At 42.3% G+C, this 19156-nt stretch overlaps 1 protein-coding gene across 1 annotated transcript in view; it reads right to left on the bottom strand.

Annotated features, from left to right (window-relative positions):
- LONRF2 (LON peptidase N-terminal domain and ring finger 2) overlaps nucleotides 1-19156 on the bottom strand; it is a 264732-nt gene that overhangs the window by 74883 nt on the left and 170693 nt on the right. Inside the window, exon 8 of the mRNA XM_085622770.1 lies at nucleotides 398-519. Within this exon, the coding sequence (XP_085478896.1) occupies nucleotides 398-519 (122 nt within the window). The remainder of the gene's footprint in view (nucleotides 1-397; nucleotides 520-19156) is intronic.

The following is a 19156-nucleotide window of genomic DNA, read 5'->3' as shown; positions in this document are numbered from 1 at the left end:
TTCCACTGGGACACAGTGTAAAAGCGCCTAGAGGCCTAAAACCACTAGTACAACACAGGAAAAAGGCTAGGATACTGCAAAAAGTTCTAGGGGTGAACTTGCCAGAAGGGCCAAGTCCAACAGATATCATCTTTTCTGTCCTCACTCATCCTTATACTAGCTTTCAAACTGATCACGTGCAACCTTATGGATTGCAATCAGCACCTGGCATGAGATTTAAATCATATTAAACTACATACATTACTTTGCAACGGCAAGCTCTTCTCATTAAAACCCAAATAGCATTCCAAATTATGAACAAAATGTTGAATGACAGCGTTTGAGAACTGGAGGAGGTAAAAAGCAGATAATGAAATATTAGCGGTCATCAAATATCTCAAAGCACTGAACTACTCACTTTGACAGTTCCTTTATTTCTTCTTCATACAGTTTCCTCCTTTCAGCCAGTTCCTCTGGCAGGTACCTTACAATCAATTCCTCAGTTAGGAAAGTCTTCTTATAAGCTCTGGTTGCCAAGAACTATAGAAAAACAACAATGCAATAGAATAAACTGCACACCTGCGACCATTAAATGCAAATTACAGTGCTGCAGATTTGACTTTTACAACTTTCAACTAAGCCTTTGTGGGAACTAATCGTCAGCAGACGGAAAAGTTACTCACCTGTAATCCTAGCTCGCCAATGTTATCTTATTTTGTTTAATAAACTCTAAATATCTATGCTCATGTACAGTGCTCAATTTGAGCCGGTGGTTTCCGGTATTTAGCACTGGCACTTCATTTTTAACACCGTCACTAATGACTGTTTCTCACATGACAACATTGTTTGTCTAAATTATAGATGGTCACAACAACAACTGTTTATTAATTCAATATACATTAAAAATGACTAATACCTGCCGTCCAAGCCATTTTTACAGCTTTAGTTTCTGGAATAGTCCAAACTGTTACGCTTGTATGGTGTGATGGTTAGTAGTTGTGTTAGTCTTGTTTGTGGCGGTGCTGGAAGGGGCAATGGGTAGTGCAAGCTGCAATGGCCTCCTGACGAGGGCCCTGGTACCTTTTATTTTTTTTCACAAGTTAAGAACTGCCTACGTGCAGGATTCCACAACGATTAGCAAAAAAGACAAATGTTTTTATTAGAATTTCTGAATATTTATAGAATGACCATGTGCCTTATTTGGCATGATCCCCTAATCATGTGGGCCAAAGTAGTATATATTGAAGGTTATATTCAAGGGAAAATTATGATGGTGAATCAAATTTAGTTTAATGGACTGAAACAATATGAGGTGCTACAAAACTGGCATGGATTCTTGATTTACACTGTTAAGAGAATCTTGACTGGATCTGGTAGAACCGAATTACGTTCACTTTAGAGGAGACAGTGGGTATGATATGTCTCATGGTTAACATTCCTATACTTTTAAACAAAAACACTTTATTGCAATTAATATTTAAAGTTTATCAGAGAATAAAAAATAAAAAATAAATAATACTTTCACAAGCAGCCTTCCTTGCACTACGGCTGTGCAGTTGTTGTGGAGATTGTTAATGGGGAAAAAAAACAGTACACCTTACTCAAACAGCAATAACGTGCAAATGACTGTCACTTTACACAATACATGGGAAGATTTGTATAATCCATACTAAGAAGGCATGGAGGCCTCCGTTTCTTCGTTCATAGCTTCCAAGTAATCATACCACACATCTTGCCTCTGAATACTAGAATCAGTAGAGATTTCCACCTTTCTCATTTACTTCCAGCAAGTGGCAAAATATAGATAGTTTAAAAATGCATAATAAACCAATCATATGAAATTAGCAGCATGAGCAAAATCTAACAAATAGTCTAAGTCCAGAATATGCAGCAAATCAATAAGAAATCAAGCAGCATCTTTCAATCATGGTGCTTGCAGAGGGAATGTGGTGCCATCGTAATGGTAAGAACAAGTTACTTATCATCGGTAATGCTCTTTTTGGTGGATTCTCTACCGAACCACAGATTAGTCACCTGTGAATATCCCACAGCTTCCAGACTGGATTTCAAGTTTTCACAGTAGTGATCCTGCCCACCACTGTGGAGAAGTGTGGCTCAATGGTTAGAGCGGCAGACCTCGATGCAGAGCACTGGTCCAGGACCAGGGTTCGATTCCCGTCGTGGCAGGGTCTCTGGCTATAAATTCCGCAGACCGGATATTCTCGCCTCAGTGCCTATTCTAATCATGGGTCCCACGCTGCAACTCTGGGCAAGAGCTTGCTTAATCTCCACAACGGCCCCACAGCGCTGGGGATGCCTGGCTTCACCCTGGGGATGCCCAGGAGTGGACATTTCACAGGGAAAGCCAGGAAGGGTTCCCTAGCGGTATGAATACAGCGCCGGGAGACCCCGGTCCGGGGTAGCTGTGCGCTATATAACTACTAGCAAATTTACATTTACATTCACTAGGAGGTGCCATGTGGCTCTACGTTGGTCTCTCTCCACCCTCAAAGTGATGCAGCAGAGCAGCATATATGCACCACGTCTGTGCACCGATGTCAGTTTGCTTGATCCTTTTTGCATCCCCGGATGCAAAGCACAAAACAATCGGAAGTACCAGTGTGCAGATCTCTAATTTGAAACCTTTGTAGATGGAAAAGAGGCCTCTCCACATAACAGGGAGATGGGGGGTGGGGGGGGCAGTGAGGAATCTGTTATTAGACAGAGTATCCACCAAAGACAGCCTTACCGAAGAGAAGCAGCTTGATCTTCTGATGGATTATTTCTAACTGCAGATTCCTCATCTTAGAATAGATTCCAAAACAGTACTGCCCCAGGATAGACTGTCTGTGGAGTGGGCTCAGACCAATAAGTCTTATAGGACTGAACCATATACAAACTGTCACCATCATAATGTGAGTATAAATTATCTCTATCATCTTCATTGTCATCTCCAAGTGGCGTCAAACTCTAGTCAGAACCGAACAACTAGTGGTGTAATTTAGGGTGGAATGTATAGGAACCAGGTGCACTTGAGTGGAGTCAGATCACGATCGGTCCGGGTCGAAGTGGATTCGGCTCAAGGGTCAGCACAGTATCCACATCCAGTGCGGCGACGTTCAGGATGTGCGATGACGAGGAATGGTCGGCATAGGTCTTGGAGCCAGAATAGAAGTGGGCATCAGAGTTGGTGGAGAACTGAATGCGGGTTCCAAGGGCTCAAACTGTGTAGAATACTGATTTGCCAGCGGTAAACAGAATAGAGGACCCTATGGATTCTTGGGGTCCAAAGGCTCATCAGAGGGAGCCAGAAAAGTGCCACAAATAAGGTGCATGGCCTCCATAAAGGTCTCGACCTGCTGCAGCATTCCCTCAATAGGAGATCAGGAGCGAGATCAAGTGGGACTCAAACACACTCAGAACTTTTCTTAGGTTGAGAGTGGCAGGATGGGGTGGAGTCTACGCATTCTTGTGTTTCAGCATCGATTTGAATTCTAATTTACCAGATTACTCTAACCACAAAAGAGGATGTGTCGTGGAATCGGCCTCCAGAGGGGGGAATGGGTTTGCGCCATCAACTTGAAGAAGGCATGAGACATGCAGGATTTCTTTCGATGTACAGCTTCGCTTCATGGTTCTGGATGGTCTTCGGGTGTATGATGGCACATTCCTCACAAGACTTGGAGTTGTGCCCCAAGCCAAAAACACCAGAGGTACTCCTTGTTTGGGTGTATCAGAGACATCTGTTTACAGAAGTCATGGCATAGTTTGAATCCTGTAGTCTTGGGTGCGGACATCGTTCCCTTGCACACTGCAGTTCAGTTTGAAATAAATTATCAAACCCACAAAAAAGGGAGCAGAGCAGTGCAAAAATGCAGGAAGTAAGTAGCGATGGTGATAAGCAAGGGAGCACTGCTGTGAAACTATCCGGATTCAGTCTGGAATCTGTGGGATATTCTACAGGTAAGATTAAAACCAGTGATAATAACTTAAGTTGGGGCAGGACGCTCTTTGTGGCAGGTAGAATTCCAAAAAGGCATGTCTTCAGAGACTAATCAGTATCTATCCCAGGAAATAAGACATCACATCAAGTACATTCCAGGACAAGGTCCAATTAGTTCTGCAAGGTGTTTTAAGGCTGTTTATCACACCGGACACATTTAGGTGATCGACTCCATACAACTGCTTAAAAAAACATAAGCTCTTATAATGCATATATTTTAATTAAACTTGCATCTAATATTTTGTAACTACTCTAGAGTGCTTGCATGCCTTCTTTCATTAATCACGTGTAACTTGTGCTGTCACGTCCACTAAGCACTTACCCTAAACACACTTGGTCACAGAACAGGATGCAAGTCTTGGCAAAAAGCGTTTATCGTTTTTCTACCAAATAGAATTGTTCAGAAAATGGATACATTTCAAGAGTGTTAAGCAATTCCCCCTGTGTCATATATGCCCATGCAGCCTATCCAGCAAATCACAAGTAGCTGAACCCCTTGTGGCCCCTAATTTTGCCAGTGAAATCATTTAAGAATCTACCCACTTTCCATGGTTGCAAAACTCAAATGGGCCACCCATTACACAAACTGCCCTACTTTCCACAATTAGTAAACGCATGATTACCCAAGACTGGGAAGTGGCATGTAAATAATTCTGCCTTTGTTACAGAATATCACAGGTCCCCATATCTCCAGAATCACAAAAACTGGACAAGATAGTCACTTTGCACCCTTTTTGTGTCATAAGGCATGTACTTTGCAAATCCACATGAACTGATACAGCCTGAACATCACCAGAACTAGGGTTCAATCATCAAACTTGGATACTACGTGCTGTAAAATGGTAGAACATTGATTTGTTCCGAAGTGTGGGGAATGTACTATAGAAGACAGTTTCTGTAGTACCATTCTTGCAGGTCACTCATTCTATTAAATTAACAAATGTGATTAGTACCATAATTGAGGTGTTTGGTATAGGCATGGGCAATAACTAAAAGGCATACAGCAACGTCAGAATGATAACCATTACGGTCAATTAGATTTTACCTATTTTGGACATGGGGAGCCTCTCTAAGAACTGTGTGCATTGAATTTTGTTCTTGAATTTTCTATTTAAAAAATCAACTAAGTCAGAGCAGATTCATATCAACAGGTGATTAAACACTCTGCTAAAGTCTTTAAATGGCAATCCCGTCAGTCACCACAATTCACATCCTTTAATAAGGTATACTAAGATGATCCTGTGCTGTTTCTGTTGCAATCTCATCTATTTCAAAGCTGCTAATGAGAATGCCAGCTTTCAAATCCTCTTATTTGTGCCTTGCAGATCTTACATAATTTTAGTAAATTTATTTGTCCACCAAGACTAGGTTGCTTCGATGGAAGTTACCATAATTTCAGTGCTAACCGTGGTACGCTGTATAGCTGGAACAGAATTTCAAATTAGTGATTTTCGCTCTGACTGGTTCTTTCTGCCTCTATGTATGAGACACTTTGAGGCTGATTCAACGTCTTCTACATGCGATTGATTTCTTGGAGGAGAAAACAATCCTTCTCCCTTTTAGTGTTTTCCTAGGTCCTCTTTGGGAGGCGTACAGGCACCATCTTAAAAGGCATGATAGGTTCCTGTGTCGGGTCTCTGTGAGCTGTGTTGGCATCACATCCACTGAGGCTCTTCCTACTACACCCACCCAAAAAAGAGAGGACAGAATACAAGGGTTCTAGTTAAACACTTTTTGCATATGGAGTTTAGCATTGCTTCTACCATTGGAATTATGCCTCCCAGCAGGGTACTCCACCTTTTACTCTGTCTGCTATGAAAAGGCCTCTGAACCATCTTGTTTACTGTGAATGCCAAATAAATCATGCCACATTTGATGTTTCTCAGGTAGGCTGTTCACCTCCTTGTCTCTGCCACCACCTGGTGGATTTTTTTTATCACAAACAGAGAGGGAGAGAATAAACAACGTGGTTGCGTTCTCCCTGAGTAACTTTTTTTCACAAAAAGCAACCACTATTGAATTGGCGAAATACCAGATTCAGAGTAGTGGAAAGATGTTGTTCAACTATCTACTTGACAGGTGGAATATCAAAGATATTGAAGTAAAAGCCTCACTCACGTAATAGTGACATGCTTCATCATAGGCAATTACTCCACACCCAGAGAAGATGGTACTCTCTGGGCGGACTCAACCAAAGATATACTGGGAGTTCCTAGATAAATGAACCACTGGTTAGGCAGGGAACCAGATCAGATTAAAAATACCTATGAGTGTACCCTATTTTAAATTATTTATTATTGGGCACTCATGATATCAGTAAAAACTTATTGTCGGGGTTTCTTTGAACTCGATTTGTTCAATTGTACCCGCTACCGTATGCCAACATGTTTCGGCCCGTCTTGTAGCCCAATCGGGTCTTGGGGCCTTCGTCAGGGCGATATCTTTCTTTTCCTTATGCTATAAGGTCCCTGCGATTAAGCTGTACATGTGCTTACATGCAACTCATTCGTACGTGAGGCCTAATGCACTCACCTGTCCGTATGTGCCTTCCGACTTCAGTAGAATTTTTCTATTGGACATGGGACACAAAGTTAACATGTGTTTCTTTGACGACACAACAACATGAATCTATCTACAGCCCGTCTTGTGCTCGTAGTCGTTGGTTCTTAGTTGTAGTGATGGTGTACCACCTGACTATGTGCTCTCTATGTTAGGGCTTAGTGTAATACATTAATCATTCCAGTTTGCTCACCGCCACATCACATCCACATCTATACACCACACAACGTGATCATCATACTGCTTGTGATTGACTATGAGTGAAAAGGATTGTGGCTATAATGTATTTTCTAGTCATCAATCCTATAGCTCTCTATTCAGGCACCCATTCCCTTGTTGTGTTGTTTATTCATTTCTTAAATATATCACCATGCATAGTGATCATGTATATCTCTTTCATCCAGTCGATTATTCAGAACTTCCGGCGCTCACCTACTGCCCTGTGCCTACTGGCATCATGCAGATCTCGTGTGTTAGGTGCAGTCCTGTAGTCAAACACTGCATCAGAGATAAATAAAGACAACTATTAGCACGTTCAAAACCGATCTAATGATAAACATCTCGTTCTCTACAAGATTCTAGTTCACGGAACCTTATTACCGCGTTACTATCTTTTTACGGTTTAGGGAAATATATTCAGGGACGTATTTATTCTTATTTCGCTTCCGTGCCAGTATTCCTGCTTAGTTCTTCAAATCCTGTGTTGCAGGGTGAACTTTCCCCCTATTTGTATATGTGTTGTTTGCTGTCCCTTTTGTTATAGCTAGTCTTTTTTTGAAATTATTTAAACAGAACAATTTGGAACCATTGGTAAGCTCTACATGCGTCTCTGCTATCAACACAAATCATACGCGATAACAGGCGTCTGAATAACAAAGTGTACCCTCGCTGTCACTTACTTCATCAAGGACCCTGCACCGCCGTTGCACCTAGTCAACCACACCGTCTGCCGTCGGGGATGTGAGTACGGCGGTGTCGGCTTTTAACCGGAGGTGCACGAGCCTGATTGGAGGGCGGTTCTGACCCAATTCTCTAACGTCACGCAACGTAATCACAGCTGTTCACACTTTTACGAGGCTGAACTACAAGACTTGTGGGAAATGTAGTTTATTTATGTCTGGTGCGCCGTGTTCGATCCCCCTCACAGCGAAGGATTTGTTAGTTACAATTTTGAGGAGTATTTCGTTGATCCCTCGTGTAGTTATTTTAATGATAATCGCTTGAAGTGTGTAGAGTTGCTATTTCGCCATTATCTTTGCGGAAATAGCGTGTCTCACCTCACGACCAGTGTTAGTGGGTATGGTGTAGGCAGCCCCACTTGAGTTTCGTATATCTGCTAACGGCAGGTCATTCTAATCAGTGGATTTATCTAGTTGACTGCACGTTTGTTACCTAATTCCGACTTTCATGGTGTTATCCCCTTGTGTTCCTAAATTATATATATCGAGGACTAATGTTACACCCCAATCTTTTGTTGTTATATATGTCGGAGGTTTTGTTGTCTTTCCAGGACTATGCCTCTTGTCTTTTGCTCCTGTTTACCATGTTTTAGGGATATGTATACTTTGTGGCCCAATCTAAATTAAACCTTCCCGCGGAATTTTCTTCTTATTTCCTGTTGTTGTTTTAAACGGGCAATAGATCTACTTGTGATTGCCATATTCAGAGATATGTAGGCTATGTGGCAAAGCTACGTCATAGAGCACCATGGAATTTCCTCGTTCAGTCCTGATGTTGTGCTTGACAAGCGATAGATCCACCTTTGCTCTAGTTTTAGCAATTGTTTTTCGTTGCAGCTGTCTGGTAGTCTCTCAATTACAGTCCAAGTAAAGTCATCTTCACTGTGTTTCTGCGTTTGAAAATGTCTCATCATTTTTGTGATGGTTTTACCGCACCTAAATGTACTGCGGTGCTCATTGATCCTGATCTTGACCTTACGTGTGGTCATCCCAATGTATATTTTATTGCAGATGCACGTCATTAGGTAAACCACATTGTGGCTGTTGCAATTGCTGAAGGACCTTTGTTCCCATGGTGTTTTAAGGCCCACGTCGATTGTTTTGCTCTGTGTTGTTAATTTGCATACACTACATGATCCGCACGGGTAGTGTCCGGTTACCTCTGGTAGATTCCAGAGTGTGCTCTGTTGGCCTGTTCTGCCTTGTTTCTTTTTTGGTCTGGTATGTACAACAGAGTCTTTGATGGATTTACCTCTCTTAAATGCAAATAGTGGTTTCTCTAGTTTAAGACCCCCAGAGTTCAGTGTTCTCCAATGTCGTAGAACTATGTTCTTTACACTGTTGGAATCTGTTCCGAATGTGGTTACGCATACCAGTTTTTTGTCATCCAGTTTCCTTTTTGGTTCCAAAAGCCCTTCTCTGTTGCAGTTTTTTGCCCTTTTATATGCTTGTTTAATCAGTTTTGTAGGGTAGCACTTCGTCTGCAATTTCTGTGTTAATTTTTTGGCGTGAATTTCATAATTTGCTTTTTCCGTACAATTTCTCCTTAGTCGTAGGAATTGGCCTACTGGCAAGTTGTCTCGCAGCGCTTTCGGGTGGAAGCTATCATATCTGAGGAGGTTGTTGGCATCTGTAGGTTTGTAGAACACTTCCGTTTTTAGTGTCCCCTCCGCTGGCCAGATTTTCAAATCCAAAAATGTGATGGAATCTTTTGTTAGAGTCATTGTAAACTTCAAGAATTCATCCCTGTTGTTTAGCCATGTCAGAAATTCTTTTGCTTTTTCGGCATCTCCTTTCCAGACTATAAAGATATCATCTATGAATCTTCTCCATACTCCCAAGTTGGATTGGTACGGGTTGGAGTCACTATAGATGAAACGTGTTTCGAAGTCATGCACGTACAGGCATGCTACACTGGGGGCGCAGGTCATCCCCATTGAAGTGCCATGGGTTTGTAGAAAATACTCCCCTTCAAATTCAAAGTAATTTCTTGTTAGGGCTAATCGTACACATTGAACCACAAATTTTATAGGTGTTATTGATGACCAGTTTTCCAGACCCAGCAGATTTTCTATCACCCTAAGTGAGGCCTCTTGTGGAATACTGGTATACAATGCTTCCACGTCTAATGTCATTAGGTAGTCGGTGGTAGGACTGAAGCTCAAAGTTTGAAGTTTCAATAAGATGTCTTGTGTGTCTTTAAGGTACGAGGGCATTCTCTGCACCATTGGTCGCAAGAAATGGTCGGCAAATCTTGACAGTGGTTCGAGAGCCGAACCAATGCCTGACACAATCGGTCTGCCTGGTGGTGGATGTACGTTTTTGTGCACTTTCGGGAGGATGTAAAAGTATGGAGTTTTTGGGTCAAGTTCTTGTAAAAAAATTTCTTCTGCCTTGGTAATCCACCCCTCTTGTGCTGCTTCCGAGACCATCTCTTGTATTTCTCGTTTCAGACTCATAGTTGGATCTCTCTGTAATCGTGCATAATTCCGTTGATCATTGAGTAGTCTCATACACTCATTTCTGTACATCTCAATGGGTAGTATCACCGTTGCTCCTCCTTTATCTGCTGGTTTAATTATGACATCCTGCATCTTGTCAAATTCTGCCAGTGTCTGCCGTTCAATCAATGTGAAGTTGTTGAATCTTTGGTTGGTATTATCCTTCAATTCATCGATATCCAATGTTACTGCCTTCTCAAAGGCTAGTAATGCCGGTGGCATAGTGTGGTTCGGGGGGATGAATTTCGATTTTTTTCGTAGGCCTGTATTTTTATCTGTCAATTCACTCAGTTCCTCTGGTCCCTCTGTTTCTGCAAAGAACACCGACAGACGGAGTCTGCGAAAAAATTCGGCAAGTTCAATTCTTAGATCAAAGAAATTTGACCGATTCGTCGGGACAAAGCCTAGTCCTTTTTTTAGGACATTTTCTTGTTGTTGGGAGAGGATTCTCTTGCTCAGGTTCAGTATTCCCGTGCGTTCTTGCTCGTGCTGGGTCCCTGGTCCTGTGCTGTCAGGTCTTCTCTGTTGGTATCCCATTGAACCCGTTGCCCTCTCCGGTTGCCTCCTCCTCGTCTTCGGCCTCGCCCTAAAAAAGGTTGTTGATAGGGTTGCCACTGGTATCCAAACTGTGGTGGTTGGAAGGGCGCTTGCATGAAGGGGTTCCATCCAAAGGGTGGTTGTTGTTGTATTCCTCCTTGCATGTATGGGCCTCTATTTCTTCTTGGGTTGTTGCCTCTGCGTCTATTGGTGCTTTTTCGGCCTTCAGATGATATATCGCTGGAATAGTTGCCAGAGCCTGTGCTTCCTGTGTCTGAGAAGTCTGAGTTGTCTTTATCTGTTGGGGTATAATCCTCTCTCGAGTATGGAAAAACACTCTCAAATTTAAATTTTTTCAGGTCTTTCTGAAATTTTGTAATTTTTGCTTGGGTAAGATATTCTTTGTACTCATTAATTATTTTATTGTTTTCGTCCAGTTTCTTTTTGAATTGTGCAATTGTGATTTGAGTTTTCAAACCATTTTCCAGTGTTTTTATTTCAATAAGGAGGGCATCTGAGAGTCTTTTAGCAGTCTTAATAATTAAGACCAGCCAGTCTCTGCTGCATTTCCATGCGATCAAGGACCAGCTGCGTCTAAATTCGGGGTCATTCAGGAAAATTCGTGGGGAGTTTGCCACAATCAAACCGTTGGGTGCTATATTACCCCTCAAGTATTCAGTCATGATGGCTCCGTGAAGTAAAGTTTTGAGTTGGGTCCTTTTCAATTCTGTTAGAGAGTCCCAATCGCCATTGTTTTGGTTGACGTGTGTGAGAGTAGTGTCGGAGATCAGTGGTGGCATTGCTAAAATGGATGATATTTCATCTTCGTCATATGCTAATCCCTCGGCCATCTTGGCGGGATGATTGCAAGTCTGTGGGGTCAAAATACCCCAGACTTGTCGGATGACCTGATCCAAACTATGTCAGGTGTGCCACACCTCTTCTAGGGAGGTGTTTTTTAGAAACCTCTCAGGGCTATGGAGGCCCCTCTGAGCTCTTTTATCACAAACAGAGAGGGAGAGAATAAACAACGTGGTTGCGTTCTCCCTGAGTAACTTTTTTTCACAAAAAGCAACCACTATTGAATTGGCGAAATACCAGATTCAGAGTAGTGGAAAGATGTTGTTCAACTATCTACTTGACAGGTGGAATATCAAAGATATTGAAGTAAAAGCCTCACTCACGTAATAGTGACATGCTTCATCATAGGCAATTACTCCACACCCAGAGAAGATGGTACTCTCTGGGCGGACTCAACCAAAGATATACTGGGAGTTCCTAGATAAATGAACCACTGGTTAGGCAGGGAACCAGATCAGATTAAAAATACCTATGAGTGTACCCTATTTTAAATTATTTATTATTGGGCACTCATGATATCAGTAAAAACTTATTGTCGGGGTTTCTTTGAACTCGATTTGTTCAATTGTACCCGCTACCGTATGCCAACATGTTTCGGCCCGTCTTGTAGCCCAATCGGGTCTTGGGGCCTTCGTCAGGGCGATATCTTTCTTTTCCTTATGCTATAAGGTCCCTGCGATTAAGCTGTACATGTGCTTACATGCAACTCATTCGTACGTGAGGCCTAATGCACTCACCTGTCCGTATGTGCCTTCCGACTTCAGTAGAATTTTTCTATTGGACATGGGACACAAAGTTAACATGTGTTTCTTTGACGACACAACAACATGAATCTATCTACAGCCCGTCTTGTGCTCGTAGTCGTTGGTTCTTAGTTGTAGTGATGGTGTACCACCTGACTATGTGCTCTCTATGTTAGGGCTTAGTGTAATAAAATTAACAACACAGAGCAAAACAATCGACGTGGGCCTTAAAACACCATGGGAACAAAGGTCCTTCAGCAATTGCAACAGCCACAATGTGGTTTACCTAATGACGTGCATCTGCAATAAAATATACATTGGGATGACCACACGTAAGGTCAAGATCAGGATCAATGAGCACCGCAGTACATTTAGGTGCGGTAAAACCATCACAAAAATGATGAGACATTTTCAAACGCAGAAACACAGTGAAGATGACTTTACTTGGACTGTAATTGAGAGACTACCAGACAGCTGCAACGAAAAACAATTGCTAAAACTAGAGCAAAGGTGGATCTATCGCTTGTCAAGCACAACATCAGGACTGAACGAGGAAATTCCATGGTGCTCTATGACGTAGCTTTGCCACATAGCCTACATATCTCTGAATATGGCAATCACAAGTAGATCTATTGCCCGTTTAAAACAACAACAGGAAATAAGAAGAAAATTCCGCGGGAAGGTTTAATTTAGATTGGGCCACAAAGTATACATATCCCTAAAACATGGTAAACAGGAGCAAAAGACAAGAGGCATAGTCCTGGAAAGACAACAAAACCTCCGACATATATAACAACAAAAGATTGGGGTGTAACATTAGTCCTCGATATATATAATTTAGGAACACAAGGGGATAACACCATGAAAGTCGGAATTAGGTAACAAACGTGCAGTCAACTAGATAAATCCACTGATTAGAATGACCTGCCGTTAGCAGATATACGAAACTCAAGTGGGGCTGCCTACACCATACCCACTAACACTGGTCGTGAGGTGAGACACGCTATTTCCGCAAAGATAATGGCGAAATAGCAACTCTACACACTTCAAGCGATTATCATTAAAATAACTACACGAGGGATCAACGAAATACTCCTCAAAATTGTAACTAACAAATCCTTCGCTGTGAGGGGGATCGAACACGGCGCACCAGACATAAATAAACTACATTTCCCACAAGTCTTGTAGTTCAGCCTCGTAAAAGTGTGAACAGCTGTGATTACGTTGCGTGACGTTAGAGAATTGGGTCAGAACCGCCCTCCAATCAGGCTCGTGCACCTCCGGTTAAAAGCCGACACCGCCGTACTCACATCCCCGACGGCAGACGGTGTGGTTGACTAGGTGCAACGGCGGTGCAGGGTCCTTGATGAAGTAAGTGACAGCGAGGGTACACTTTGTTATTCAGACGCCTGTTATCGCGTATGATTTGTGTTGATAGCAGAGACGCATGTAGAGCTTACCAATGGTTCCAAATTGTTCTGTTTAAATAATTTCAAAAAAAGACTAGCTATAACAAAAGGGACAGCAAACAACACATATACAAATAGGGGGAAAGTTCACCCTGCAACACAGGATTTGAAGAACTAAGCAGGAATACTGGCACGGAAGCGAAATAAGAATAAATACGTCCCTGAATATATTTCCCTAAACCGTAAAAAGATAGTAACGCGGTAATAAGGTTCCGTGAACTAGAATCTTGTAGAGAACGAGATGTTTATCATTAGATCGGTTTTGAACGTGCTAATAGTTGTCTTTATTTATCTCTGATGCAGTGTTTGACTACAGGACTGCACCTAACACACGAGATCTGCATGATGCCAGTAGGCACAGGGCAGTAGGTGAGCGCCGGAAGTTCTGAATAATCGACTGGATGAAAGAGATATACATGATCACTATGCATGGTGATATATTTAAGAAATGAATAAACAACACAACAAGGGAATGGGTGCCTGAATAGAGAGCTATAGGATTGATGACTAGAAAATACATTATAGCCACAATCCTTTTCACTCATAGTCAATCACAAGCAGTATGATGATCACGTTGTGTGGTGTATAGATGTGGATGTGATGTGGCGGTGAGCAAACTGGAATGATTAATGTATTACACTAAGCCCTAACATAGAGAGCACATAGTCAGGTGGTACACCATCACTACAACTAAGAACCAACGACTACGAGCACAAGACGGGCTGTAGATAGATTCATGTTGTTGTGTCGTCAAAGAAACACATGTTAACTTTGTGTCCCATGTCCAATAGAAAAATTCTACTGAAGTCGGAAGGCACATACGGACAGGTGAGTGCATTAGGCCTCACGTACGAATGAGTTGCATGTAAGCACATGTACAGCTTAATCGCAGGGACCTTATAGCATAAGGAAAAGAAAGATATCGCCCTGACGAAGGCCCCAAGACCCGATTGGGCTACAAGACGGGCCGAAACATGTTGGCATACGGTAGCGGGTACAATTGAACAAATCGAGTTCAAAGAAACCCCGACAATAAGTTTTTACTGATATCATGAGTGCCCAATAATAAATAATTTAAAATAGGGTACACTCATAGGTATTTTTAATCTGATCTGGTTCCCTGCCTAACCAGTGGTTCATTTATCTAGGAACTCCCAGTATATCTTTGGTTGAGTCCGCCCAGAGAGTACCATCTTCTCTGGGTGTGGAGTAATTGCCTATGATGAAGCATGTCACTATTACGTGAGTGAGGCTTTTACTTCAATATCTTTGATATTCCACCTGTCAAGTAGATAGTTGAACAACATCTTTCCACTACTCTGAATCTGGTATTTCGCCAATTCAATAGTGGTTGCTTTTTGTGAAAAAAAGTTACTCAGGGAGAACGCAACCACGTTGTTTATTCTCTCCCTCTCTGTTTGTGATAAAAGAGCTCAGAGGGGCCTCCATAGCCCTGAGAGGTTTCTAAAAAACACCTCCCTAGAAGAGGTGTGGCACACCTGACATAGTTTGGATCAGGTCATCCGACAAGTCTGGGGTATTTTGACCCCACAGACTTGCAATCATCCCGCCAAGATGGCCGAGGGATTAGCATATGACGAAGATGAAATATCATCCATTTTAGCAATGCCACCACTGATCTCCGACACTACTCTCACACACGTCAACCAAAACAATGGCGATTGGGACTCTCTAACAGAATTGAAAAGGACCCAACTCAAAACTTTACTTCACGGAGCCATCATGACTGAATACTTGAGGGGTAATATAGCACCCAACGGTTTGATTGTGGCAAACTCCCCACGAATTTTCCTGAATGACCCCGAATTTAGACGCAGCTGGTCCTTGATCGCATGGAAATGCAGCAGAGACTGGCTGGTCTTAATTATTAAGACTGCTAAAAGACTCTCAGATGCCCTCCTTATTGAAATAAAAACACTGGAAAATGGTTTGAAAACTCAAATCACAATTGCACAATTCAAAAAGAAACTGGACGAAAACAATAAAATAATTAATGAGTACAAAGAATATCTTACCCAAGCAAAAATTACAAAATTTCAGAAAGACCTGAAAAAATTTAAATTTGAGAGTGTTTTTCCATACTCGAGAGAGGATTATACCCCAACAGATAAAGACAACTCAGACTTCTCAGACACAGGAAGCACAGGCTCTGGCAACTATTCCAGCGATATATCATCTGAAGGCCGAAAAAGCACCAATAGACGCAGAGGCAACAACCCAAGAAGAAATAGAGGCCCATACATGCAAGGAGGAATACAACAACAACCACCCTTTGGATGGAACCCCTTCATGCAAGCGCCCTTCCAACCACCACAGTTTGGATACCAGTGGCAACCCTATCAACAACCTTTTTTAGGGCGAGGCCGAAGACGAGGAGGAGGCAACCGGAGAGGGCAACGGGTTCAATGGGATACCAACAGAGAAGACCTGACAGCACAGGACCAGGGACCCAGCACGAGCAAGAACGCACGGGAATACTGAACCTGAGCAAGAGAATCCTCTCCCAACAACAAGAAAATGTCCTAAAAAAAGGACTAGGCTTTGTCCCGACGAATCGGTCAAATTTCTTTGATCTAAGAATTGAACTTGCCGAATTTTTTCGCAGACTCCGTCTGTCGGTGTTCTTTGCAGAAACAGAGGGACCAGAGGAACTGAGTGAATTGACAGATAAAAATACAGGCCTACGAAAAAAATCGAAATTCATCCCCCCGAACCACACTATGCCACCGGCATTACTAGCCTTTGAGAAGGCAGTAACATTGGATATCGATGAATTGAAGGATAATACCAACCAAAGATTCAACAACTTCACATTGATTGAACGGCAGACACTGGCAGAATTTGACAAGATGCAGGATGTCATAATTAAACCAGCAGATAAAGGAGGAGCAACGGTGATACTACCCATTGAGATGTACAGAAATGAGTGTATGAGACTACTCAATGATCAACGGAATTATGCACGATTACAGAGAGATCCAACTATGAGTCTGAAACGAGAAATACAAGAGATGGTCTCGGAAGCAGCACAAGAGGGGTGGATTACCAAGGCAGAAGAAATTTTTTTACAAGAACTTGACCCAAAAACTCCATACTTTTACATCCTCCCGAAAGTGCACAAAAACGTACATCCACCACCAGGCAGACCGATTGTGTCAGGCATTGGTTCGGCTCTCGAACCACTGTCAAGATTTGCCGACCATTTCTTGCGACCAATGGTGCAGAGAATGCCCTCGTACCTTAAAGACACACAAGACATCTTATTGAAACTTCAAACTTTGAGCTTCAGTCCTACCACCGACTACCTAATGACATTAGACGTGGAAGCATTGTATACCAGTATTCCACAAGAGGCCTCACTTAGGGTGATAGAAAATCTGCTGGGTCTGGAAAACTGGTCATCAATAACACCTATAAAATTTGTGGTTCAATGTGTACGATTAGCCCTAACAAGAAATTACTTTGAATTTGAAGGGGAGTATTTTCTACAAACCCATGGCACTTCAATGGGGATGACCTGCGCCCCCAGTGTAGCATGCCTGTACGTGCATGACTTCGAAACACGTTTCATCTATAGTGACTCCAACCCGTACCAATCCAACTTGGGAGTATGGAGAAGATTCATAGATGATATCTTTATAGTCTGGAAAGGAGATGCCGAAAAAGCAAAAGAATTTCTGACATGGCTAAACAACAGGGATGAATTCTTGAAGTTTACAATGACTCTAACAAAAGATTCCATCACATTTTTGGATTTGAAAATCTGGCCAGCGGAGGGGACACTAAAAACGGAAGTGTTCTACAAACCTACAGATGCCAACAACCTCCTCAGATATGATAGCTTCCACCCGAAAGCGCTGCGAGACAACTTGCCAGTAGGCCAATTCCTACGACTAAGGAGAAATTGTACGGAAAAAGCAAATTATGAAATTCACGCCAAAAAATTAACACAGAAATTGCAGACGAAGTGCTACCCTACAAAACTGATTAAACAAGCATATAAAAGGGCAAAAAACTGCAACAGAGAAGGGCTTTTGGAACCAAAAAGGAAACTGGATGACAAAAAACTGGTATGCGTAACCACATTCGGAACAGATTCCAACAGTGTAAAGAACATAGTTCTACGACATTGGAGAACACTGAACTCTGGGGGTCTTAAACTAGAGAAACCACTATTTGCATTTAAGAGAGGTAAATCCATCAAAGACTCTGTTGTACATACCAGACCAAAAAAGAAACAAGGCAGAACAGGCCAACAGAGCACACTCTGGAATCTACCAGAGGTAACCGGACACTACCCGTGCGGATCATGTAGTGTATGCAAATTAACAACACAGAGCAAAACAATCGACGTGGGCCTTAAAACACCATGGGAACAAAGGTCCTTCAGCAATTGCAACAGCCACAATGTGGTTTACCTAATGACGTGCATCTGCAATAAAATATACATTGGGATGACCACACGTAAGGTCAAGATCAGGATCAATGAGCACCGCAGTACATTTAGGTGCGGTAAAACCATCACAAAAATGATGAGACATTTTCAAACGCAGAAACACAGTGAAGATGACTTTACTTGGACTGTAATTGAGAGACTACCAGACAGCTGCAACGAAAAACAATTGCTAAAACTAGAGCAAAGGTGGATCTATCGCTTGTCAAGCACAACATCAGGACTGAACGAGGAAATTCCATGGTGCTCTATGACGTAGCTTTGCCACATAGCCTACATATCTCTGAATATGGCAATCACAAGTAGATCTATTGCCCGTTTAAAACAACAACAGGAAATAAGAAGAAAATTCCGCGGGAAGGTTTAATTTAGATTGGGCCACAAAGTATACATATCCCTAAAACATGGTAAACAGGAGCAAAAGACAAGAGGCATAGTCCTGGAAAGACAACAAAACCTCCGACATATATAACAACAAAAGATTGGGGTGTAACATTAGTCCTCGATATATATAATTTAGGAACACAAGGGGATAACACCATGAAAGTCGGAATTAGGTAACAAACGTGCAGTCAACTAGATAAATCCACTGATTAGAATGACCTGCCGTTAGCAGATATACGAAACTCAAGTGGGGCTGCCTACACCATACCCACTAACACTGGTCGTGAGGTGAGACACGCTATTTCCGCAAAGATAATGGCGAAATAGCAACTCTACACACTTCAAGCGATTATCATTAAAATAACTACACGAGGGATCAACGAAATACTCCTCAAAATTGTAACTAACAAATCCTTCGCTGTGAGGGGGATCGAACACGGCGCACCAGACATAAATAAACTACATTTCCCACAAGTCTTGTAGTTCAGCCTCGTAAAAGTGTGAACAGCTGTGATTACGTTGCGTGACGTTAGAGAATTGGGTCAGAACCGCCCTCCAATCAGGCTCGTGCACCTCCGGTTAAAAGCCGACACCGCCGTACTCACATCCCCGACGGCAGACGGTGTGGTTGACTAGGTGCAACGGCGGTGCAGGGTCCTTGATGAAGTAAGTGACAGCGAGGGTACA

This window comes from Triturus cristatus, chromosome 8 (assembly GCF_964204655.1).
Source record: "Triturus cristatus chromosome 8, aTriCri1.1, whole genome shotgun sequence".
In the NCBI taxonomy this organism is placed as follows: Eukaryota; Metazoa; Chordata; class Amphibia; order Caudata; family Salamandridae; genus Triturus; species Triturus cristatus.
This window is presented reverse-complemented; position numbering and strand designations above follow the sequence as displayed.